Raw genomic sequence first — 27302 nt, forward strand, 5'->3', positions numbered from 1 at the left:
GATCCCATAGTCTTCAAACCTGTCCGTGGTAGGCAGGATAATCGCCACTCAAGGATGTCGACAGGTGCAAAGGGGAATTAAGGTTGCACATGGAATCAGCTGTTAGTCAGCTGATTTTAAAATAGGAAGATTATCCTGGATTATCTAGATGGGCCCGATGTAATCACAGGGGACTTAAAAAGAGGAAGGAGGCAGAAGAGAAAGAACTAGAGAGAGGTGGTTGCATAAAAAGGATTTGGCTTAATGTTGACGGCTGAAGATCGAAGAATGGGGCCATGAGCCAAGGAAAGAGGCCTGCCTCTAGAACCTGGAAATGGATCCTCCCCTAGAGGCTCCAGAAAGGAATGAACCCTGCTGACATGTTGTTTTTAGCACAGTGAGATCCTGTGGGACCTCTGATCTCCAAAGCTATAAGATAATAAATGTGTGTTGTTTTAAGCCACGAATTTTTGGTAATTTTTTTTCTAGCAGCAATGGAAAACTAAAACCCTTTCCTAATTGCCATCATTTACACTTAAAAATTTAGTTTCCTTTTATATCTATGATTTTCCTTCTTTTTGCTGCAGCCATATCCATACATATCATTTTAAAAATTCTATTTTCCTTCACTACTGCCCACATTTGTTTTCTTGTTGAAATCTTTTCTGCTGTGGAACTTGGGCAAGTGACTTAATTCTTTGAGCCTCTGTTTCTATAACTTCAGGTTAATGATACCTCCCGAGTATGTTGTTAGAACATTAGAGCTAATGTTTTAAAGTACCTGCTGCAGAGAAGATTTTTAACAATCATTAATATTATTCTATACATACTGAATGCTGTTATGGGGGAACATAGTTTGGAAGATGGAAAGATAAGGAAGCCTACTTCACATTATTGTGACAGGCCCTAAAATGGCTTTAGAAGAATTTCATAGTATTTAGTTTGAACACTTACACAAGAATTAGTTTTTATTCTGTGATCAGAGTCCAGATATTATTGGGGTTTGTTTTGTTTTGTCTTGTCTTGTTTTGTTTTGTTTTGTTTTGATGTAGGCTACGTGTTTGGGCTACTATATCAAAGTACCATAGGCTGGGTGGCCTATAAACAACAGATTTATTTTTCACAGTTCTAGAGGCTGGGAAGTCCAAGACCAAGATGCCAAGAGCCTGCTTCTTCATTGTAAAGTCACTAATCCCATTAGTGAGGGCTCCACGCTCCTGACCTAATCACCTCCCAGCAGCACCCCCCTCATATACCATCACTGGGGAATTGGTTTCAACGTATTAGGTAGAGAAGCTAGACACAGCAGTGGAAGGAATGCCCCAAGGCAGAGTTCCAAGTCCTTGAAGGGGAACGCTAGAGACATGAGCTGGAGGCCAGGATGGTTACAAGTAAGCTCCACTTTAAAAGCCAGGGTGCTCACTATCTTGAACTTGTGGCTTCCAAGACCTTGGGCCTGACAGAGCAAGAGCTACAGGTGCAGCACATGCCCTCTCCTCTTTCACCTCTGCCCCAGGGTAGCCCCTAGACTCTTTGTAATGCATATGCATTGGGGAGCCTAGGTGGCTCAGTTGGTGGCTCCATTGGTGACTTTGGCTCAGGCCATGATCTCACCATCCCTGAGTTCAAGCCCTGCATCAGGCTCTGTGCCAACAGCTCAGAGCCTGGAGCTTGCTTTGGATTCTGTGTCTCCCTCTCTTTCTCTGCACCTCCCCTGCTCGTGTTCTGTCTCTGTCTCTGTCTCTCAAAAATAAAATAGAAAACATTAAAAAAAATTATAATGCATATGCATTGTGGATACACCCCGCTCTCCACTCTGCCCCATGGAGAAAGGCTTCCATGACAGTTTGGTAAGAACCTTGTCAGGTCAACCCCTCATTCCCAACCTGTGGGAGGAGTTTCCCAAATGATTGGAAAACAGCCTCCATTAGAGGCCACTCCACTGGACCTCACAGTTCCTCCCAGACAACCTAGGGGCAAGTTACACTTGGTTGGCTTATTCTGAGCTCAGATCCCCCTGTAAATCTTCTTGTGGAGAATCCAAGGACCAAGACCTCCATTCACACAAAGCAGACTCACCGGTAACAAACAGGATTTTTGGGTGGGGGGAGGCACAAACATCCAGTCTATGGCGCTACGAGATCACACAAGATGGGTCATCAAGGGGCACCTGGGTGACTCAGTCAAGTGACTCTTGATTTTGACTTAAGTACTAATCTCACGGTTCCAGGGTTCAAGCCCCAAATTGGGCTCCACACTAACAGTATGGAGCCTTCTTGGGATTCCATCTCTCTTCCTTTCCCTCTACCCCTCCCCTCCTCGTGCGCTCTCTCCTTCTCTCAAAATACATAAATAAACTTGAAAAAAAAAAAAAAGATGTGTCATCTATTTGTCTTTGTTAGGCCCTGGTATTGGGCACTTTATGGGATGTTTTTTCTTGGTCAATGGGGAAGTATGTTTCTCCTTTATAATCTTATGAAATAGGGGCGCCTGGGTGGCTCAGTCAGTTAAGTGTCTTATTTCAGTTCGGGTCATGATCTCACAGCTTGTGACAAGTTTGAGCCCCGTATCAGGCTCTGTGCTGACAGCTCGGAGCCTGGAGCCTGCTTTAGATTCTGTGTCTCCCTGTCTCTCTGCCCCCTCTCAAAAATAAATAAACATTAAAAAAAATTTTTTTAAAGCTTATGAAACCACCCTGGTTACATGAACTTGAAAGAAGAGATCTTCCTTTAGTTTTCTTTCTAACTAGCCTTATGTGAGTTATTTTCAGAGCCAGGCAACAAAAATATTTCTTCTAGAGGCAGTCATTCCAGTGGAAAATTTGAGATTTGAATCATAGGTGAAAGAACTAGATAAAGTTCTAGATATCATCTCCAAATTTGTCATTTAAAAAGTTGGGACTTCCTTAAGAGAGTTGGTATTTGAGGGGCACAGTAGGTTAAGTGTCCAACTTTGGCTCAGGTCATGATTTTTGTGGTTCTTGGGTTCAAGCCCCACACTGGGCTCTGTGCTGATAGCTCAGAACCTGGAGCCTGCTTTGGATTCTGTGTCTCCCTCTCTCTCTGCCCCTCCCCAACTCACACTCTGTCTCTCTCTCTCTCAAAAATAAAATAAACGTTTAAAAAAATTTTTTTAAAAAAAGAGAATTGGTGGTTAAGACAGATTGCACCCATAACGTTTACACGTTTCTAGACTCCAGTTTGGGGAATGGAGACCAATCTTTTTTCAAGGGAAGGGGTAAATCTTATGTCTGAGTTTGGAGGCAAAAACCTGCCACTACAAATTGGCCTTGGCTAGAAACAATGCTGTCGGTTGTGCCCTCACAGTGTGATATTGAGTGATATACAGGAAGAGAATCTGGGCTATACTTCATAGTTTACTGTCGGGTAAATGAGGCATTCGACATGCAGAATTATTGTTGGGAACTCTTCTCAGTAGGAAGCCATTACCAAGGCCCCGGTACCAAAGAAAAAGCATGTTGATTCTCTTTCCTTTGACGGCTAATAACTTGTAATAATCATTACATGGGCTACTTGGTCCTGCTGGGTCCCAGCTTGTGACCTTCTTTCTGATCAAAGTTACCCTCACGGGCAGGCTGTGGTTAAATAAACTCTTTAATCTCTGTCTCCGTGAAGTTCTGTTATGCTAGTCCAAGAGATTGAATTGGCAGTCTATAACTTCCTTCTTAAACACAAAAGTGCGATTTAAAAACAACTTTTTGCTTTGAAGTTTATTATAGATTCATGGGAAGTTGCAAAGACAATACAGAGAGGTTTCCTCTATTCACCCTGTGTCCCTAAAGGGTTACATCTTACATAATTATAGTACCATATGAAAACAAGGAAATTTAACAATGGTACAAGGTGTGTATACATTTATGTCATTTTATTAGTTAAATTAAAAAAAATTTTTTTTAACGTTGATTTATTTTTGGGAGACAGAGAGAGACAGAACATGAGTGGGGAAGGGGCAGAGGGAGAGGGAGACAAAGAATCTGAAACAGGCTCCAGGCTCTGAGCTGTCGGCACAGAGCCCGATGCAGGGCTCAAACTCACGGACTGTGAGATCATGACCTGAGCCAAAGTCGGACGCTTAACTGACTGAGTCGCCCAGGGGTCCCTTATTATTTAAAATTTTTAAAATCGTGGTAAAATGTACATAACATAAAACTTACCATCTTAACGATTTTTAGGTGTACAGTTCAGTAGTGTTAAGTGTATTCACATTGTTGTGCAACTAATTCCCAGAACTACTTCATCTTGCAAACTGAAACCTTATACCCATTAGACACCAACTCCTCATTCCTCCCTCTCCTCAGCCCCTAGCAACCACCCTTGTACTTTTTGTTTCTATGAACTTCACAGGGGCCTCATATATGTAGAATACATTATTTATCTTTTTGTGACTGTTTTAATTCACTTAGCATAATGTCCCCAAGTTTCATCCATGTTGTAGCATATATCAGAATTTCTTTCCTTTTTAGGGCTGAATAACATTCCATTGTATGTATATGCAGCATTTTGTTGATCAACTCATTGATCAATGGACACTTGGGTTGCTTCTACCTTTTGGCTATTGTGAATAATGCTGCTATGAATATGGGCGCACAAATATCTCTTTGGGACCTTGATTTCAATTATTTTGGGTGTTGTTAGAGGCTGAATCGTGTCCCCCTCAAGTTCATATGTTGAAGTTCTAACCCCCAGTATCTCAGAATATGACTGTACTTGAAGAGAAGGCCTTTTAACAGGTGACTAAGAAAAATGAGGCCATTAGGGTGAGCCCTAATCCAATCTGACTGGATTCCTTTTAGAAAGGAAATTTGGACACACTGGGAGACACCACAGGGGCATGAATATACAAAGAGACAAACATGTGAAGAAGCAGCAACAGGAGGACCATCTGTCGTCCAAGAAGAAAGGCCTCAGAAGAAACCAAACTCACCTCCACCTTGATCTTGGACTTCTAGCTTCCAGAACTGTAAGCAAATAAAATAAATTTCTGTTGTTTAAGACACGAGTCTGTGGTGTTTTGTTATGGCAGCCCCAGCAAACTTTTACAGGTATATACTCAGAAGTGGAATTGCTCGATCATATGATGATTCCATTTTATTTTTTTTAAGTAACGGTCATACTCTTTTCTATATCAGCTGCACCATTTATATTCCTACAAACAATGTACAAGGTTTCCAATTTCTCCACATCCCTGTCAACCTTTGTTATTTTCTGTTTTTATTTTTATTTGTGCTAGAGTAGCCATCTTAATAGATATGATGAGGCATCTTATTGTGGTTTTGATTTGCATTTCCCTAATTAGTGATGTTGAGCATCTTTTCATGTGCTTGTTGGCCATTTGTATACTTCTTTGGAAAAATGTCTATTCAAGTCCTTTGCCCATTTTAATCAGGTTGGTGTTTTTGTTGTTGTTGTCGGTTCCTTCCTTATTTTTTAAAAGTCCTTTTTTTAGACCTAAATCCTCAGAAAACCAAAGGCCATCAGGAAGAAAGGGTTTAAAGGAACCTAATTTTGGAAAGAGTGGGCAATACAGATACATAGGGTAACTATATAATTTATTGTCCAAACCAAGACATATTTGAAAAGGGGGTCCTAAAAGTTACAATTACATGTTTCATTGAAATTTTTATTTATTGACCGGCAAATTCATTTTATTATATTGGTGGACCTATAAAATAGTTCTATTCAAAAACAATTTTATTTTATTTTTTATGTGTAGTCTTTTTTTTTTTTTTTCAACGTTTTTTTATTTATTTTTGGGACAGAGAGAGACAGAGCATGAACGGGGGAGGGGCAGAGAGAGAGGGAGACACAGAATCGGAAACAGGCTCCAGGCTCCGAGCCATCAGCCCAGAGCCTGACGCAGGGCTCGAACTCACGGACCGCGAGATCGTGACCTGGCTGAAGTCGGACGCTTAACCGACTGCGCCACCCAGGCGCCCCTATTCAAAAACAATTTTAAAAAAGTAATCTTACCAGCCCAAGAAAATCGTGGTTGATATTTTTGTGCATTTACTTCCAGAATGTCTCTGTTTAATTTTTAAAATCATATTTGTCATTAAATTCTACGTGCATAGTTTATGCAGTCTTTTTTATTATAAAAAGTATTTTCTATGACATTAAAACTTGTAAAAATTTTTAAAATTTTCATTCAGAAAAAAATCTTTTTAAAAATAAAAACCTAGAGGGGCGCCTGGGTGGCTCAGTCGGTTAAGTGTCTGACTTCGGCTTATGTCATGATCTCGTGGTCTGTGAGTTCGAGCCCCGCGTCAAGCTCTGTGCTGACAGCTCAGAGCCTGGAGCCTGTTTCAGATTCTGTGTCTCCCTCTCTCTCTCTGACCCTCCCCCACTCATGCTCTGTCTCTCTCTGTCTCAAAAATAAATAAACGTTAAAAAAAATTAAAAATAAAAACCCAGAAAAATTATAAACATTTTTTCTACAATAAAATATGTATCTAAATACTTTAAAATAAAACAAATTTAAAAATGTCTTCATATTGGTTATCTGCACATTAAAAATCCATCAGAATAATTATTTTTGGCATATATTTGTGTACATTAGTTTCTTAAACATCTCTCTTTCTAAAATTGTGTCACTGGCATTTTCTGAAGTGCGTATTTTTTAGTATGGTCTCATAATTTTTTTTTCACTTAAAATTGCCTACAGTATTCTTTGAAGTTGCAGATTATTTACGATTATTAACATCTTCAATTGCTTCTCTTTGATAGACCATAATATGTATATTTTAAGTCTATTTATTTATTTGGAGAGAGAAAGAGAGCCCACATGAGTGGGGGAGGGTCAGAGAGAGTGAGAGAGAGAAGCCCAACAGAACCGCAGAGCCTGACGTGGGGCTCGAACCCACAAACTGTGAGATCATGACCTGAGCCGAAACCAAGAGTCAGATGCTTAACGGACTGAGCCACCCAGGCACCCCTTCAGGTACAATGTTCTTAACAACTAACTTTTAAGTCTATGCTGATGCCTCTTCAGCAGACTTAAACCTTCTGGGGTTTTGTTTTGTTTTGTTTTGTTTTTTAACATTCTGGTTTTCCTGTTGAAAGACTGAAAGTACAAACAGACAATGGCCAGACCACATATGACAATAGAGCTCTCACCCAGAACCTCTGCAGCCGTTGGTTCAATCGGCCCAGAAGTGTCAGGACCTAGTCAATGGCTCTGGCTTCTGTATTTTTGTCTCAGTTTCCAACTGAGGACCAGAGAATGCCAAACATGCTTCCCAAGAGAAACAAGCTCTGCTTCTAGTGAGCCTGCCTCCATCTTGCCCGTGCCAACAGCTTTCCATCTAAGCATATCTGAGATTTCTTTCAATATAGCACTTTTCTACTCCCCTGTCTGCCTTTGAGTCAGTTCCTGCCAAACACAAGTGATGGTGGCTCCCTTGCTAAACCAAGTTCTGGATAAATAGCTTCTGTTCTCATTTGGATGGTCCTCATTTACTTCCACAATGTGGTCATTGATTTCATGATGGATGAAATCGCCCATGGTGGATGATAAATGTTGATAAACATTTTGTTCAAGTTATATATTTTTCATCAAATTTCCGGAGAAACAGAAAATCCTATTTCATGTTTTGACTCCTCACCAAGTCTCGGTGCCGAGCCCACATCGGGAGCCTGCTTGGGATTCTCTCTCTCTCTCTCTCTCTCTCTCTCTCTCTCCCTCTGCTTCTCTCCTCCGCTCATGCTCTCTCTCTCTAAAACAGAACAAGACAAAGTACAACACTGGTTTTCTAAGGCTCTTGCCTTGTTTAGATTTTTGCTAAGGGGAAAACATAAGAGGAAAAACCCACTATGTTGAAACATCAGTACTTTTGTTTCACTAACAAGGTATCAAAACAAAACCCACTTGTACTGGCAGAATTGTTCAGATTTCTGCTGCTGGTGATAGACAACAGATGCCACTTGCTTGACATGAACCACTCCTGGCTGTGGCCTCAGCACAGAACACACATTCCCTGTCAATTCTTGTTTGTGTAAGAATGCCGTCAATAGAGTGTCCAGGCATACACTTGTTCCCAGGGAGTTTCCATACTATCTTTATATTCTCAGTTACGACGGCTTTATTTAAAATTCATACTGGCTCTTTTGTGATATTTTCCTTCTGCTCCCCAAGAGTGAGATTGATAGGGGGTGACCTTTTTATCTCAATTGGCTCATTAGGCAACAAGTTCATATGTCAATGAGAATAGAAAGTGAGTTTGTTTAGAGAGGAGGGCTGAGAGAAGCATTTTATAATTTACAAACTGGACTTCTCCAATTCACACGTTTTCTCCTTTCTTTCTTTTTTATTTTTTTATGTTTATTTATTTTCGAGACAAAGAGAAACAGAGCATGAGTGGGGGAGGGGCAGAGAGACAGGGAGACCCAGAATCCAAAGCAGCCTCCAGGTTCTGAATTGTCAGCCCAGGGCCCTATGTGGGGCTCGAACCCACCAACCGTGACGTCACGACCTGAGCTGAAGTCAGACGCTTAACTGACCAAGCCACCCAGGTGCCCCAGTTCTTCTCAAGTTAAGTATGTTAGAGGAGTCTGGCTCTCATACTGCTTTAATCCAGGATTTAATTGGGATGGGAGTTGGTTATTCCAAAGTCAGATCCATTTAGTACCAATTGAAACAGCTGAAGTTGTCCAGCCATTGTGCTGACCTGAGTCTAAATTTAGAATGATACCTTTAGTCACCCACTCTTTTAAATTTTTTGTTTAATGCTTTTTTATTTTTGAGAGAGAGAGAGGGAGAGCACGAGCAGGGGAGGGGCAGAGACAGAGGGAGACACAGAGCCCGAAGCAAGCTCCAGGCTCCGAGCTGTCAACAGAGCCCTATGCAGGGCTCGAACCCACGCATCGCGAGATCATGACCTGAGCCGAAGTCAGATGCTGAACCGACTGAGCCACCCAGGCGCCCCCTTTAGTCACCCACTGTTATTAAAGTAGTAGCCAGATGCAGTACAGTATGATGGAGAACCCAAAGAAAAGCCTAGAGGCAGGCCATTATTAAGTAATTGTCCCATTTAAAATGTGGTTTACTGTGTTCCCACTTTATCTTTAAAGGTGTATGCCTCACTGAATGAGTCTACCCAGGGATCGATGCTTACAGATGACCCCCACCCCAGATGGTTACCTACTTGATTTTCCCATTTAATGAGCAGATTTAGTCACTTTTGTGGAAATGGAAAATCCTTTTCACAAAAAAGTTTTCAAACATACTTATTTGGTTTTAATGTAATAAAAAAAAATTTGAAGTTATTTTCTACAGAGACTTTCATTTTCTTCTGTCTGCAATCTCCAAGGGGAGCTGTATTCATCTATTCATTCATTCAATAAATATTTCTTGGGGCCCCTGGGTGGCTCAGTTTGCTAAGCAGCCGATTTCAGCTCAGATCATGATGTCACAGTTTGTGAGTTCAAGCCCCGCGTCAGGCTCTGTGCTGAAACCTCGGAGCCTGGGGCCTGCTTTGGATTCTGTGTCTCCCTCTCTCTCTCTGCTCTTCCCCAGCTTGTGCTCTCTCTCTCAAAAATAAAATAAACATTAAAAAATTTAAAAAAATATATATTTCTTGCATACCTACAACATGCCAAGCACTGGTTTAGGTAAAGATGATAGATTTGTGAGAGAATCATTTTAGATGTCTCAACTCTAGCAACTATTAAATTCTATGTTATTTAGCGAGAGGTTTTTTACTTCCTCTGCATTTGCATTTTGCAACTCACCTCCTCCTGCTAGGTCAATCCATTGTGGTAGGATGAATAATGGCCCTCCAAAGATGTCCTCGTCCTAATCCCTGGAATCTGTGAATGTTACTTCATGTGACAAAAGAGATTTTGCAGATTGATTATATTAGAAATCTTAAAATGGGGAGATCATCCTGGATTATCTGGGAGCGCCCTAAATGTAATCACAGTTTTCTAATAAAAGCAAGGAGGGAGATTTGACTATGCAAAAGGAGAAGGCAGTGTGACTACAGAAGTAGCGATTAGAGAGGTGTGGCCATGAGTCAAGGAACGCAGAGGGCCATCAGAAACTGGTAGAGACAAGGGACGGATTTCTCCCCTGCAGCCCCAAAAGAAACCCACTCTGCCAATACCTTGATTTTAGCCCTGTAGGTCTCATTTTGGACTTCTGGCCCTCCAGAACTGTAAGCGAATGAATATCCATTGTTTTAAGCCACTAAGCTTATGGTAATTCATTAGAGCACCAATAGGAAATTCATACAGCTACAGGCCTACGGTTTTGAGAATTCATAATTGTAACTTATAGAAGTAGAGTTTAGGATGTCTCTAAAATCATAAGTGTTGTCCATAAATTAGCAGCTTTGCAAATTTCCCCCACTGGCTAGAAAAAAGAAAAATTCTCTCTTATGGTTCCCCCAAATCTATTGAGAAGACAGTATAATGTGAGATAGTACTTTGGAGATAGATAAGCTCTCCCAGAATTGTCAAATTTAAAGCATGGATAATAACACTCACATAGATTTTTTGTCAGGATTTGTCCCAGATGCTAACAAATTAAAAATAAAGCGTCTAAATGAATAATCTAAGGGGTTCTAACAATGCTAGCTGTAGGCATTTTCATCAGTGTAGCTAGACTTTTTGTGGAAAAACATCTTTTTCACTGAACAAAATAAGTTTAGAATGTTCCACTAAATATCATTAACTGTGTTTGGTAGGACTGTGAGGAATTTAGAAAATGAGTTTGAACTCTCGGGGCTGATCCTACAAACCTGAACATTGCTGATCTAAAAAGCCATGCTGGGAGAGCTCCCAGCCCTGCTGTCCTCCCATGCATTCAGATGCCCTGTAGCCGCCTAGTTAGGTGATCATTTGTATTTATCCCAATTTGCATCTAAATTTTGTACCCAGGAAGCTAAAAGTAAACCAAGAAATCACTACCTACAAACCAGCAATAGTGTATGTAACTGGGACTATGTGTACTCAGAAGAGGTTAATTCTCTGGCATGATATCATAGTTGGAGCAGGAAAGTGATGTTTATATAATCACAAACTATGCAACTAAAAGTCTCATCTACTGTGTCTCTTTGCTACTTATTTTCAATTTGTTTTCCTGTTGCTTTATTACATACAGCAAGAGGAGGGGCATTTCTTTGGGATCTTGAGTTCTTATTTTCTCAGTCTTTCTCTCCCTCTCTTTTCCTCCCTCCATCTCTCCAAGCTAAGAGCTTCTGGTATGTATGGAGAAAAGGACACAAGGAAGAAAGATTTCTTCGTGCATTCCTGCCAACCACATGGATGTTTCTCAGTATAATCCTAGGACCCCATCCCCTGGAAATGCCATGATGAGACCCTCACATCTCCGTGTGTGGACAGTGTCTGGATAAGGCACTACCCCGTGAACATTCCACAGTGAACTGGGCTATTGAAACCCAGGGCCTATCTGCTTAACATATTCTAGCAGGATTGAAATAGGCAGGCTGCCAATATTTTTAAGAAATTGATTTAGGGGTTCTAGTGACCAAAGGTTTAGTATATTGCTTTGACACTGCCTCTGAAAATATTTCTTCCTCCACCTCTTGATAAGAAATTAGAGACTTGGAGGTCAAGAATGATAAATCTTCTGCCTACAATGTGTATGAAGACTAAAAGCAAAATACACTGTCACTATTTGGCAGGGCTTTCAACAGTGACAGAAAGCATTCCCTATGAACACTCTCCTTCTGAGGGAAGACAATTGGATGAGGAAAAGCTAATCCCTAGTGGCTTTCTCAAGAGTCCGGCAATGGAAAAAACGAATCTGTGAGATCTTGAGTTCCTTGCAACCTTTAAGAACCATATATAGTTTTACTTCTATAAGCTAGAAACAAAATAGAAACCTGAAACCAGCTCTCTAAATCTTCATATAAATAAGTTCAAAATTCAGGGAGAAATCCTTTGTTCCAGAATTTGATTTGAAAACAGTTTCTACATTGTTACCACATGAAAAAAGCTAGAAATGGAAGTCAGAGTAAGTATTCAATTTTCTTTATATCCAACTTGAAGTCTCCTCCTGGAGATACAGATATTTACGCCTTTTGTGAGAAGGTCATTAGAATGTATTGCACACAAAACTCAAGTCTCTTTATGCAGTTTAAAATTTATTCAGTTTCCTGTGCTCTTACAAATGTAACATTCTGGTATACAACATTCATTGAAGAGGCACAATTCTTATTTTGAGGTGGCACAGATTAGACAATATTCTTCAGTGAGTAATTACTTGTTCATTAGGAAATTGAACTACAAGCTATTCTTCTGTAGAAAGTTGCTTGAAAGTCTATCCCTCATATAAGATAAAATTTAATTTTTCTATCTCAAAATGACCGTATGCCAACTGACAATATGACTATGGCCTTTACATGTCCAATTATAAGCAGAGTAATTTCACAGTGGAGGTTTTTCAAGTGAAACATTTAAAAATATATTATTTTCAGGGAAGAAGCTGACATGGAGGAAGAATTTGCTGCTCTATGTCGCTAGGAAAATCTGTTAGGTAATCAGGAGCGTGCTTTACCACAGAATTTCCTTGGGCTTCCACCAGCCAGGAGCATACCATCAGCCTAATTTTACAACTTCCCTTAGAGGCATAAGCCAGGTCTAAGAGGGAAATGGAAGGTGAGTAGGAGAGGTTGAGCCATGGCTTTGAAGGGTGAAGTTCTGGTTATCTGGGCTGGCTAGAATGCTTCAAGAATACCCTTTGATGGTCTCTGGTTTAACATAGTCTCATCTTTCAGGTTTCAGGGTTCTGTCCTCCCTCCTCCCCACTTCCATATCACAGCACTGGCCTTGGGACAGAAGTCATCAAAGTGACAAAAAGCCACACATGACAGAGTGAGTCACAAGTCACCAAGCTCTAGTTGGTTTTCATTCCTCCAACTAGATTTTCTTATTGTGTCCCAAACGTCACTATGAGACAACAAACAAGATCCTGAGATTGGAGCAGGGACCAGGGAGTGGGGGGTTAGGCCAGCCCATGCTCATGGAGCTTTCCCATCTGCCTCAGAATTCCCTGGGGGCCAAAGGTGGTTGGTGAAATACAGATTCTTGGTCCATACTCTAGCTCTTTGGACTCAGAATCTTCAGAGGGAAGCTCAGAAATCTGTGTGTAAATAAACATCCAAGGCGATAACTTGGCCTCCGGGGATCCATCCACACACCCCCAAGGAGCATGACCCTTGCGTCACTTAGGGAGCCTAATTTTCTTTCTCAGTTTCCATTTCTCTTCTTTTCATTCTTGACTCCTCATTAGCACTTAATGTCAAGCATGCTGTATTTGATAGTCTCTGGAACAGTTTTCTATTTTTGAGCAACAGGCTTTGAGGGGCAGGAAATCAGGAATAAGCTTTCAACTTGCAGGGCTGTCAATGGCAGGAAGCTCCCTGGACTGCAGCTACTTCATTTCCATGTCTTTTTCAGAGTTTAACAACCTTATCTCCAGATGGGGAGTGTGTGCATTAGAAAGGATGGAAAGGCAGCCTTCTTGAACACTGGAGCTTTCAAATGTTTGCGACTCAAAAGTGGGGCTAAGGTGGCAAATAATAAATGAATCAGCAAAGGCTACTTCCTTCATCATCATTATCAAGATGCCATCATTTCAAGAGCAGTCATTCTAGATTCCCATGGCTTTGTCGGGGAGTCGTTCCTTACAAACAAGAGGAAAATGCTTCCCACAGTACTGCCAACAATTTCGGTGTTACCATTATTTTGGCCCCCTCTCTGAAGATGGAAATGAATTTAGTAACTTACATTGCTATTTTGAAATGAAAGATAGTTAATTGTCTTCCCTTTAAAATCTAGAATTTCTACTGGGCTACTGACCTAGAACTTAAGATCTTGTAACGTGTTACTGTTTGATGTTGGATCCTGGGGTAGTGGCATGGGAGGAGTTTGGAGGCACACATCTCCCCATGTGCACCACAGCCTTCTAGAAAAGCCTCAGATGCAATAAATACAAGAAAATATCCGGGTTTTAAGAAGTAATGGAAGCAGAACAATGATTTCCTTGGAGTGGTGGATGGGGAGGAGCAGGAGAGGGATTATCAAGGGGCAGCGCAAAGGTTTGATGGTGATGGATCTCATTGTCATGATCGTGGTGAAGGTGTGACGTGTACATATACATCAAATGTATCAAATTACTTGTTCATGTATGTAAAGTTTATGTCAGTGACACCTCAATAAGCTTGAAATGATTGAAGGAAGTTTCCAGCAACCACACCATTTCTCAAAGAACTAACTAGATGAGGATAACTAGAGGGTGTGGGGAAGTTGGTGCCTAAAATAAAATGGTTTTAGGGGCACCTGGGTGGCTCAGTCGGTTAAGCGGCCGACTTCGGTCCGTGAGTTCGAGCCCCGTGTCGGGCTCTGTGCTGACAGCTCAGAGCCTGGAGCCTGTTTCAGATTCTGTGTCTCCCTCTCTCTGACCCTCCCCCGTTCATGCTCTGTCTCTCTCTGTCTCAAAACAAACAAACAAACAAACAAACAAAAACCACGTTAAAAATAATAATGGTTTTAGCATTCTTCTCTAACAGTATTAAGTTGTTGCTTATCTTATTGAACTTAAAGGAAGAAACAGGTGAACTCAAATAGAATTATGCCTCATTTTCTGAAAACTCAACATTCCTCTCATCACAATAGCCCTAGTTTATATTTAGAAAGAAAGTATAATAGAAAAAAAATTGCAGAAAATAAAGACATTCTTGTTTTATGGTTTTTTCCCCTATCAATCTGAAGATGCCAAGGAAACTAATACTATGGAATTACGGGGCAATTTTTAATCCACAAACATTCAATAGTGTTCCACAGAGGCTAAATACAGGGGTTTCAGGATTGATATATTACCCTGCAATTGTGCATACATATTGCATATTTTCCCCATACTCGGTTGACACAGTGCAAAAGAATAGACATGTGTATCCCTGTCCCTCACTATGTCAGGATGAGAAGGAAGAAAAAAAATGAGAGTGGTTTTGGGAAACAGAAAGATGCATGTAACAGACAGGTAACTATCATCTGTAAGTTGCCTTAATCATGGGGCTTTGTTTGCTTCAAATGTTGGGCGTGCTATTTCATCCCAATGATTTTTAAAGAACTCCTTTTTAGATCTCATTTGGGAGGAATTAAAACTAACCCCTTAAACAATTTACCATTTTCTCTAATAGCGAAGGCTGCAAGAAAGGTCTTACGATTCAGTCACATAGGTATGTTCTCACATGAGTATGCAAGGTATGTTCTCAGTTATGTATTAAAGCTAAACAAAGTCAGGTTTAACAGAATGACTCATGCAATGTACAATTTAAATGTATCAACTTTACAAAATAAATTCAGTTAAAACTTATAGGATTTAATCCTGTTTTGATAAGCAGTATTTCTACATGACTGGGAAGTCTTGAAAACAAACAACCCCCAACAAAACTTAGCTTAATCTTAGCTCCAATTACATTTTTTCCATCTTCCCCCCAAAAGAACATTTCTAGAGCACAAAATAGATTCATAATTGTTTAATTAGATACATTATATATATCCTGAACAGAATGGCTCCCATAGAAATAAACTAGTATTTTGTACACAAACTCTATTTACTGTGCCACATTCATTATATAACAACTTGAGCCAAGTGCAAACATTTATTACACCCTCTGGTGTGTGAGGAGCTCTACTCCCACAAACACTTCATTATCTAGGATGATAGGGAACAAGATTAGACAAGATGGATAATTAATTTCTGTAATAACAAATTTTTACATTAGATTAGTATTATAAAGTCATCTCCAGCCACAGCTGTAACCAGAACTAAGCAAACCGCTGATCAGTTTCTTCTTTAACCCCTGCCCTCCAAGTGCTCTTTGGGGCAGGAGCTAATGATTGATTAGTGGGACTGCTGAAAGGCACGGGGACCAGAATAATGAAGAGGAACAAAAGGTATGGAAAATCAACAACCAGGCATCCTGTGTATTGACGACCCCTTGGTACCTCTCACTCAGAAAATAGATTTGGTAGTTTTTATGTCACATATAAATTGATAGGTAATATTAAAAGGTATCTTAAATTGAGTTTTATTTTTACAACTGCCTGGAAATCATGCGGTATTTTTAAGTAACCCATGAAAAACAATGACTTAATTTAAAAAAAAAACAATAACAGCAAAATCTGAGAGTAAATTTGCACCCTGGGTGGCAGCATATGGGAGCAAAATAATTAGTTTCTAGTCGGCCTCTGAGTGCTGGCGTGTGCCATTGATCTGTTCAGTCTAGCTGCATCCACAGGACCATCATCACTTATTACTGCTTTCCTTGATGACCAGCTCAAAAAGATGAAGAAGCTTATGAATAAATCGCAGGGGAGGTATAAAGATATATTAAGTCTTCCTCTATTTTAGATTGTTTTAGGGAAAAACAAGTAAGAAAAGTACCCTTGAAACACAAAAGGCTTATATAAAATTCTAAGAAATAAGTCAGGGTACATCAGGAATGATCTATTCTCTCCTTTTGCATTTTAAACTAGTCTCAAAAGCCCCAAATTATGCAGATGAAAATTCCAGACTGAATGTATCTCACAATTCTAAAACCATGGTATTAGTAAAAAGTAAAAAAAAAAAAAAAAAAAAAAAAGTGGGGGCGGGAGGAGTGAGGCCATTACATCAGCATGAACATTTAATAGGGAGATTTGTGAATGAGGCATTACAGGAATATTAACTGAAATTGAATTGATCACTTGAATTGGGAGTTTAAGGATATCTGAATCTCTAAAGAGATTCTCAATGCAAGGTGTTATTATACATTGTTGTGCTTTTCAGGTTAGCTCTGATGAACATTTACCTATCTGATTTGTAGCCTGAACTTATTATCTAGTGAAGGTCCTCTCTGGTGGTTATTCTTCTTCTCAGTTACAGCCTGAATGCTAGGTTACAGCAGTCACTTCCCTGGTGGGTCCTGAGTCCTCTTGCAGCTGCGTGAACGGATACATCCACAGTCACACCTCATCTTCCTACTTCTCTATTTGCAGTGTATTTGCTTTGCAGAATTCTCTTCTTATTTTTAGGCTAAATATTTTGAGACTATTCAGGAAAGTGCTAGTAAGTACAGACCAGAACCACTTTAAATGGTATTTAAAGCTTTACCAACTGTGGGTGAACAGACTCCTATGGGGAAGACAACCGATTCTAATTATGTTTTAATTAAAATGAAAGGCATGTAGCTTGGGATGCTGATAAAAAGACGTCAAGATGAATGCGTAGCAAAAGAATCAATAACAAGGGAAGAATTTGACTATCTCGAGGCAAGCCACCTATAGATTTAAAATGGGAATGAAAGGCATTGAGAATCCTAGGGAGGGTGTTGCTTCAGTGGGATGCATACAACTGGTGATGGATTAGGGAGTTTACTTGAGAAGGAAATTACACTTTTTATGTTTATTTATTTTTTGAGAGAGAGAGAGAGCGCATGTGCACAAGTTGGGGAGGGGCAGAGAAAGGGAAACAGAAACTGAAGCAGGCTCCAGGTTCTGAGCTGTCAGCATAGAGCCCTACACGGGGTTCGAACTCATGGACCACGAGATCATGACCTGAGCCGAAGTATGACCTGGCTCATAACCAGCTGAGCCACCCAGGCGCCCTTGAGAAGGAAATTTCACTTAAAACCATAGGGTACACAGGATACAGGCACTCAGATGGAAGGAGGGATTTCAGAACTAAAACACGGCTCCACCTAGTGGAGACTCCAGAGTGTTTCCTTCTGTTCTCCGTGGCAGTTCTGGTTTGAGAGTGGATTATGGAGAATGCTCTGCTGAGGAGAAAGAACACTACAATCAATACCTCATAACAAAATGTAAAATGTCAATAACCTTGTTATCAGAGTTTAAAGTAACACTTAAAATCCGATGGTAAGACTCTAAGAATAAAATATATGTAATTTTATAATTCTCTAGGAAAATCTCTAAAGAGATTTTTTTTTTAAACATACAGGCATTTATATAGTCATCTACATGCAGAAACTCAGGAACACTGATGCAAGTTTCTTACAAAAGCCTCTGAATACTGGGAAAAAACCCAAATCCTGAAGTATGCAAAGCGAATTTCTGCCCCTCCCTCCTCCCTCCCCCGCCCTCTTGTTGGGAAGGATAAACTCTTGAGCTTGTTTTCTATCTCTGCCAAAGGCAAGATAGATGCCTAATATGTCATTATGTATTACACAGAATCACTGGATGAAAATATAAAGTATGATTTTGCATAGAACTCATTGAAACAATGCAACTAAGCCCCTAGTATTCTTGCTTCTATTCCCAGCAGGTTTCCACTCGGTGCCAATGGGCTGGGCACAAGCTCGACATGGGGGTTACATTGTGCTCCACTCAGAAACAGTTTATGTTTACAGTAACTCCTAAGCCCACACAAAATTCCACATGCTTTTTGTTATTCCTTCTAGGGTTTTAACACTGATGCCAAGTATTCAAATCAAATACAGATATTGCCAAATAACAGGGCACACTGTGAGGTTAGGTCGAAGAGGGTTTATTATCGGGTGGCAGGACAGGAACTTGACGAGCAATGTGAATACAGAGATCTACTGAGCACACCTTTTCCTTCTTGCCCTTCGGATATATGATACAGTAGCCGACAGATCAAAGTAAAGCATGTGTCGTTTACTTTGCAAAAATCCATGTGTTAGTCTCCTAATTGTTCTGATCCCAGAAAGTGAATCATGCCATGATTCAAAAGAGCTGTCCTTCACATAAACCTAGGAGCACACATTTAAAAAATGATTTATTGTACATCTTTGCATTTCTTAAGGCATGAACAATGGCGTACAGATGGAACAGGTTCTGAGAAGTATCACATCTTTTTTGACAAGGTCAGCACAAGTACACCACATCAAATAGACACACTCGAAGTCTGAGCTGACCAGCTGCCATGGCCCGGGAGCTTCTCTGAGGACGGGATGGTGCTTCCAGACAAAGGACCAAACGCGTGGTTTAGACGTCATGTTGCTTTTAACTCTCTGGATCAGCTTTAAGCACCAGTTACAGTTTGTTTTCTTCACAGACACTTCAGACTTTGGATTTTATATTCTGCTCCTTTTTTTCTGCTTTTCAAGGAGGGCGTGGATGTTTTTTAAGGGATATGGTTGCAGCAAAACAGAAAGGATCCAAAAGTGGTTAGGGGCCTTGTCTAATGCACTTCTGAAAGTCCATTATAAAGATGAATAGAAAAGCAAATGGTCGGTTTTCAGTCGACCCAGAAACCACGCGGAGCTCTAGGAAACATAATTGTGCATAGTTATTTATTCATTCAGAGCGTGATATGTTGGCTAGCTCTACATTCCCAGTTTACCAAAGAACAGGACTGTCTACTTTGCTAAACCCAGGGTCCTTTCGCAGCTCCCAGTAGGTATCATTAGAAACCCAGGCTTCTCTTTGATTGGCATCAATAACTTTTCTGTGGAAATATAAAAACCGACATTAGACTCCACTCACATCAAGATGACCTGGTAATTGGACCCTCTCCCGTAGATGAAATGTGTATGTATAAGTGGTACTTCGTGAGCCAGTTAGTTTCCTATCTGCTTATTGATGGCTTGACTATTTTTGACCAAAAAGAAACTCATTTATATTTGTTCCTCTTGTTTGGTTGAAATGGAAGTGGATGGGGTCCTGGGGAGAGGGGTTAAGGGCATGAATAAATCACTTCCAGGCAAGGCTAGAAAGTGAACAGTGCCCAAAAAAGCACGTGCAGGTACTGTACTAAGAGCTTCAGGTCCCACACAAGAACAGTCTGTGCTTCACTCGTGGGGAAAAGTATACAACCACAGTAGCTCCGTGAGCCTCGGCAAGGCTCACGCCCAGAGTGCACCTTCGACACCTAAAGGGCATGGCTGCATTCCTCCCCAGAACAGTCACAAGATGGCACCTTGAAAGCATATGAGCTTATTCTGGGCTGATAACGGCCTGGCTCTGGAGGGCCACAGACGGATTTGGAAAATACAGCTTACTCTGTGTGATGTCTACATGATCCTGCAAATAATCCTGTAATAATCACCCGTGAACACACCATAGAAAGGCCAAATCTGAATGACATAAGCCCCGTATGATAGAAATAAAATGAAATACTAATGAAGCCAGGATGCCCTTGAGGGCAGTGGGGGTCCCACCGTGGCCCTGAGTGAGGGGGTGGAAGCAAGGTTCCACCATTCCAAATGGTGTAGTTGAAGGACAAACAGCATTTTTGTACAAGACTCTCAGCCTTTTTGCTGCCCACGAAAAGAAAAGAGCTGTTGAGGAGAATTTATTTTTATGGTTCCAAACTGTTCACAAGTGCAAAATCTGGCTCAATATTTTCACTACCGAAACCAAAGTGACCAAAATCAGTTTAATCTGAAGTTCCCTGGACATTAAACTATCTCTCACTTTCTTTTTCTCACCTGGAGTTTCTCACTGCTTGTGGCAATCATTTGCAAAGTGTGCACCTGTTGGGGAATGAACCGACTTACTTAAAAAATTTTGGTATATGTTCAAGGTTGTTTTCTTCCATGTAGCGCCTGCGTGATCTCTGCAGCTCCTCTACTCTTTGTTTCTCTGCTGCCGCAGCTTCTAAATTTCCTTCTTCCAAAAACCTAAGCAGAACACAGTTATCTCTTTAACATTGTATCCTCTTTTCTGAGAAAAAAAAAAAAAGTGTCATTTTGTATAAGATTACCTTCTGGCTGCTGAGGATATAACATGGTGAACAGTCATGTCCCCTGGCTCCCGCCCCAGGCCACACTACCTCTGTCTGACCGCCCACCAATTAACATTACTTGCTGTGGATGCCAACTGAATTATCGCATACAGCAATGCAAAGCTAGGAATGAAAGGTGAGTAGTTTGGCCTTGAAGACTTTTCTGTGCTCTCTCAGGCTTAGGACAACATGAAGTACCAGATGTACTCTTTCTCCATATTATCCAAAAAACACGTGCTAACGCCCACAGGAAGGATGATAGCTGGCTGCTCTCCATCTACTTTTAGAGCAGAGTGAGAGGGAAGGAGTGTCCCTGTCTTATTGATGAGAGTAAAACTGATGAAAAAAGAAAAGATAATAGTAGAGGAAATCACAAAAGGCCACAGAAAGGAAAGGAGTCATAAGTGAGGGAATATTGGAATAGAATCGAAAAGAAAAAGCAGACCCAATGGCAACTTACAAAACCTGTCTTTAAATTTCAAAATGAAGCAAACTTCAATATGATGCACACGGAAAGTGTGTTGATGAGTGTGAATGTCAAACAGTAAGACTTCATGTTCTAGAGAGGGGGGTGGAATACAAGAGAATTGAATAGTAGGATATTCAATACTGGGTACTGTATTTTGAGTACATCTCATACCCTGTGGGGTCAAAACCATGCTGGGTAAACACGAGACTTTGACTCAAAGCATTTCTGTAGCTTATCTTCTTATTCCTCAGGTTAAAACATACTCCATGTTAAAGAGTAGCAGAAACAGGTAAAAACACTGGAGGAGGTTTTAGTGGAGACAGAGTTCGTGAATTTGCATACTTTTGGTGTCTTGGGGGCTGGGGGTGGAAACCTTTTGTTAAAAACTGTTATCTTCTTTGGGAACCTTTTTGTTGTGCTACGTATCTGTTATGATCACCCATGAATATCATGCTGGCTAGGGTAGAAGACTCAACTCTTGCAGGGCGAATGAGGGAATGAGTGAATGATTCAATTAATAAAAGATAGTGGTGAAAATAAGCCTTGATGACATCTATAGTGCCGCCGTGCCATGATCTAGTGTCCATTTCAAATATCAATGCCATGCTCACCTCTGATCTGGCCGGAACCGGGCGTCTGTTGGTGGAAGGAGATCTTTCAGCACAGGATCTAACTCATTGAGCTCAATAGCAAACCTTGTGAAACCATAGTAGAGTTCATAGTTGGTTGGCATGGAACCTGGAACGGTGCCAATAAACCACTGTGAGTGGCAAAGAGGAAGAAGCTTGCAGAAGCTGACTTCTTAACCCACGTGCTTAATTAATACCCACACTAATACTAAATTTATAGTCATAAATATCAGATTAAGATTTTTCTTAAGTGCATTAACTTGGCTATATTTTGCTAGATAGGAAACATTTTGTTAATTATCAGAACTGGTAGATTCATATATTTAATAAAATACAGTCTTTAACATAAAACTATGTACATATAATAGTCTTCACTAGCTAAACTATACCATGATTCTCCCTCAAATATTCAATTGGGTAACTAAATGCCAGGGTGATTAACTATGAACATTAAGACCTCACGAGAAACACTTGACAATTTACTTCTTTTTGGAAAAAGAAAAAGGCACAGGTCTACGTTAATATTTATTGGCACTTTTTAACTAAACTCAAAGTCAGGATCTTTGTCTGCTTTGCTCGTTGATGTATTCCAAACTCTTAGAGTAAAGTTTGATGCATAGCCACTACTCAATAAATAGCAGCTGATTGAATGAACTGACCACTCTACTAACAGGAAATTTAAATACTCACTGGGGCTTCTTAGAAAACCAACAACTAATTTTAAAGTTAGGAGTAACTGACAAAATTCCAGTGAAAATAAATGTCAGGTGGACACTTATTCCATTTACACTTGATATTCAAGTATCGCTAGTATATTACCAGAACTCTGTTGATGTCTTTTTGTTAAATGTCAACATAATGCAGCTTTTTGCTGCTCAAGTGAGATCACTTACTCTGGTTAAGTTATTGAATTTGTGGATTATAGATGTTTGCAGGCTTTCCCTTGTTTTATTAGAACAGAGAATAAATAAGGACTTTAGTTTGTACAGTTCAATTATCTGAATTCTTTAATAAATACACCTAGCTTTTGAATGTGGGCATTACATTTAAAATGACTTTACATGAAGCCTAATCTCTGACCACACATCTGATTTGGCTTAAATTTTATAATTCCTTATTATCAAATGTTGGGATTTACCTAATTTATACGTTAGGTAAAAATATATAACTATACTTGTCTTAAGCATCTACGGTTTTCTTTACGGTTTGTTTGTTTATGTTTTTAGAGAGCGATCGAGCATGGGGGAGGGGCAGAGACAGAGAGAGGGAAAAAGAGAATCCCAGGCAGGCTCTGAGCTGTCAGTGCAGAGCCTGACACAGGGCTCGATCCCACATATGGTGAGATCATGACCTGAGCCGAATCCAAGAGTCAGACGCTTAACTGACTGAGCCACCCAGGCCCACCGAGCATCTACGTTTTTAATCTCACTATTAAAGAAAACAAACATGAGGGGAACTTCATGAGACATGACATTCCCAAGGTGCCCTCCTAAAGCAAGACACCCATACCCCTCTCACCTGGTCTCCAGATGCACTTGGCAGAAGGGGCCACGCCACAGAAGAGCCCTTCATGCCACTTCCCAAATAGCCGGTGCACCACCTTCCCCTCCTGATCCATTACAACCCCCTGGACTTCATTCACATTAGAATTCCAATAATTCACCTGGAAAAACCAAACTCAATTAAAACATCCAATCTCTTTAATAACACCAATCCCTATAATTTCCATAAGGAAAATTTTCTTAACTTTGAAGTTACTCATTCAAATCACTTCCAGAAATCTACCTCAAAATGTTTTATATGAAAGTTTGGCTTTCTAAGTGTTAGTTGGCTTAACTTTATTTTTTTTAATTTTTTAAATGAAATTTGAGTAATCAGTTTTTACCTGTATGGCTAGTACATTATCTTGATTACTTCCAAGCTATGGGGATAGTCTTTTTTTTTCTTTTTATGAACTTTATGGACTTGCCACTCACCATTGAGATTATAATCGATCTCAAATTAGTTGTATGTGGTGTGATGTGGGGATATGAGTTTATTATTATTTTCTAATTTTTAATTATGTTTTTAATTAAATTCCAGTTAGCTAACCTATATGTAATATTCGTTTCAGGTGTACAATTTAGTGATTCAACATATACAACACCTAGCCCTCATCACAAGCGCCCTCTTTAATACCCATCACCTGTTTCTTCCATCCACCCCCTACCCATCTTTTTTTTTTTTTTTTTAATACATATACAGTTTATTGTCAAGTTAGCTAACATCAGTGTATATGGTGTGCTCTTCGTTTTGGGGGTAGATTCCCATGATTCATCCCTTACAACACCCAGGGCTCATCCCAACAAGTGCCCTCCTCAATGCCCATCACCCATTTTCCCCTGTCCTTCACCGCCCCCTATAAACCCTCAGTTTGTTCTATTTAAGAGTCTCTTATGATTTGCTTCCCTCCCTCTCTGTTTGAAACTATTTTTTCCCCTTTCCTTTCCCCATGATCTTCTGTTATGTTTCTCAAGTTCCACATATGAGTGAAAACATATGGTATCTGTCTTTCTCTGACTGACTTATTTCACCTAGCATAATCCTCTCCAGTTCCACCCACGTTGTTGCAAAAGGCAGGATTTCATTCTTTAAAGAAAGGGATAATCTCTATGCTAGGGCAGAAAAGACTCTGTTTCTATCCTAATAACCTAAAATTAATTTACAGGTTAGTAATTTCTTCCTTAGATCCTCCTATCTCAAATTTTTCCTTTGCTCATGGGTTTTAATGAGTTTCAATGGGCGATGCTGCAGAAGTCATTTGTGAAATAATTTTTATAGTGTGCACAAATAGCTAAATTTCATCAGGAAAACCCTGGTCTGGCCTTCTTCCAGCCATGCTTCTCCCCGGGAGACTAGAAGTCTGTGGGAATTTACCCATCTGGATCCCATGGCCCCCTTCTAGATCAGGTGCTAGAATTCCCCCTCCCAACAACTCTAAGCTTATTCCACAGTCCACACTGGCCTTTCCTTTGGATTCATCCATCCAAAGGGCAGACCATCCACCACCAGTGTGTGAATTTAGGCCTGAGGGGTGGCCAGTGGTGTTTGAGGTGAGTGTGGACAGAGCTCAGACATGCAGCTGGACTGCCTTCACATGTGTGGCCAAGGCCCCTGTGGGGCAGGACAGAGCCAGCTGCAGGAGGGGGGAAAGTGGGAAGGCCATCCATCGGGTCTGGTTCTCCTGTGCTGCCAGGTTTCCAGCTCACAGTTCTAAAGGGTCCAATCTGGCCTTGGGGGTTTTGTTATAAAAGGCATATTTGTCAAGGTCAAAGAACAGAATGTAAGCTATTTGACAGACTGTAGGTTTGATCTACAAATTTTAAATATTTACACATATGGAATTGGGGCCCCCATTTGTACTCTTGCTTTGAGCTCTGGAAATATTAGCGGCAGGCCTAAATCGAAGCTTCTCGTGGCCCACAAAACTAAATGCACACATTTACTGTCACCACCCAACCAGAGCCAACTAATGATCCTGGCTTTTCAGTTCTGAGCCACCTAATGAGTAGCTTTTTTTTCCAAGGAAAAAAGGAAAACACAAAAAACATCTTGAGTAAAAATAAAGACCTTCAATTAATAACATGACCTTCCAAATGGCTTCAAAGGATTTTACTAAGAGAACATTTTTGAGTGTTAAGACTTCAATATGTTACCCGCTTTTGCCACGACAGAATGAGATCAGGAGTAGAAAAGATAAAGGGGCTGGTGGGATCTCTGTACCATGACGAGTTCTGTAGCATGCCTAAACAAGAGGGCAGTACTGTGTGTTCCTCTTAGGACCACAGACACGAAGGGAAAATGATATTGTGTAAGCATTTCTATCCCAGGAATCTTTTCCTGTTAATAAAGGTGATGTTTTTTCTTGAATGTATTTGGATTATAATAGTGGCAGAGTTGGATAAGCTTGTGGTGACTGGAAGCTATCATCCACACGCATCCTCAGAAAATGACAAATGCATTATAATTAGCTCCCTAAAATAAGCTCACTTGACTGTGTTGCAATCAAGCAGGAATAGAAACAGAAACCAGAGGACTCGCTACAGGCAAGAAGTGTTTTCTGGAATTTTACCTAATGGGTGCTGACTGGCTGCTTAAAAAGAAAATTCTTTGGAAAGGGTATTTCTTCCGTCTTGAGATGGTGCCTTTTTTGACCTCCACACATTCAGAAGTCTAGATGCCTTGTGTAACTCTACCAGTAGGTTCTGCTTTCTTATCGAAAATGCCCGTAAGGATCAATGGTACAGGATAGATTCACTTGCTGCTGTTTAAGGTAACTGTTTTATTTCTCCTTTACAAAGCACTTTATATTGTTTTTTTTCCTTGACTGTTGTGTGATATTATTTACCTTAACAAATGTGAGTTTGCAAATGCAAACACTGCTTTTGGTATTTCTAATGGTTACTTCTCCATAATGCTCTATCCACCTCCTCCCACTGAGAATATTATGTATACATGTGGTGACTTTATTCCATACATAGCAATCTCCATACCTAGGGAAGAATACAACATTGGTTAAAAACAATGAAGGTTACAAATATTTATGACTGTTTCTACTACTGAGAATATTATTTGGCCAAAGCTCTCTCTTCCCTCCTTTTCCCTCTCATTTCTTTGTTGGACATTTCTATGTAGTCAAGGATATTTATGATATGACTTATTCATTTAAGGAACATTTCAGTGCTTCCTGTAGGCCAGGGGCTAAAGCTACCAAGTTGAATAGGACCTGTGTCTTGCTCTCTTGGAGCCAACAGTATGGTAGGGGTAGATGGACATGGAAACAAATACTTACAATAAAATATGATGAGGAAGTAGCATGAGAACAGAGAAAGGGGAGTCCTTATATCTGCCTGGAACGTGCAGTAAGTATCAAGGAAGATTTGTTAGAGAAGGCTGGGTTCAGTCTAAGCTTGGAGGGTGGAAAGGAGGGTGCTGCAGACTGGAAAAGGCACTGACAAAGCCACAGAGGTCAGAATAGCATGGTGTATCTGGGGGCCTGCCAGTGGTGTGCCACACATGAGCGGGAATGGTGGGTGGCAAGACTGGCAAGGTGGATGGGGTGGAGCAGGGAAAGCCTTCAATGATGTCCCAATGAGTCTGGCTGGATTCACAGTGCAGGTAATGCGCTGCTGTGGAAGGATCTGAAGGAGGAGATAGGCATGGTAGGATGGGACTTTAAGTAAGATTATCCTCAGCACATTGTTTCATACTCTGAGTTAAGACCAAAGATGTGAATAATTCTTTGAGAAAAGACTAATGATCACAGCACGTACCTAATGCAAATTCTGGGACAGAGTTTCTACCAAGGAATGAGATGACATAGCTTCAGGTTGCCTTTAAGTTTACACATTATCTATATCTTCTTCTTTAATTTTTTTAACGTTTATTTATTATTTTGAGAGAGAGAGAGAGACAGAGAGCGAGCAGGGGAGGGGCAGAGAAGGGGACACAGAATT

General features: G+C 40.4%; 1 protein-coding gene and 1 long non-coding RNA gene across 17 annotated transcripts in view; one reads left to right on the top strand and one right to left on the bottom strand.

Moving 5' to 3' along the window:
- Positions 1–1227: 1227 nt before the first annotated feature.
- Positions 1228–4996, top strand: LOC131492957 (uncharacterized). Its single transcript, XR_009252367.1, has 2 exons — positions 1228–1370; positions 4793–4996. It is a non-coding gene; the product is annotated as an uncharacterized LOC131492957 (long non-coding RNA).
- A 10488-nt stretch (positions 4997–15484) lies between these two features.
- Positions 15485–27302, bottom strand: part of OSBPL6 (oxysterol binding protein like 6) — a 218002-nt gene continuing 206184 nt past the window's right edge. For all 16 annotated transcript variants that reach the window (XM_058712846.1, XM_058712888.1, XM_058712870.1 and 13 more), the window contains 5 exons: positions 26195–26339; positions 23326–23470; positions 21790–21916; positions 20483–20605; positions 15485–19431 (listed from right to left, as the gene is read on the bottom strand). In XM_058712846.1, the coding sequence (XP_058568829.1) occupies positions 19323–19431; positions 20483–20605; positions 21790–21916; positions 23326–23470; positions 26195–26339 (649 nt within the window). In that variant the 3' untranslated portion in view covers positions 15485–19322. The remainder of the gene's footprint in view (positions 19432–20482; positions 20606–21789; positions 21917–23325; positions 23471–26194; positions 26340–27302) is intronic.

Source organism: Neofelis nebulosa, chromosome 2 (assembly GCF_028018385.1).
Source record: "Neofelis nebulosa isolate mNeoNeb1 chromosome 2, mNeoNeb1.pri, whole genome shotgun sequence".
In the NCBI taxonomy this organism is placed as follows: Eukaryota; Metazoa; Chordata; class Mammalia; order Carnivora; family Felidae; genus Neofelis; species Neofelis nebulosa.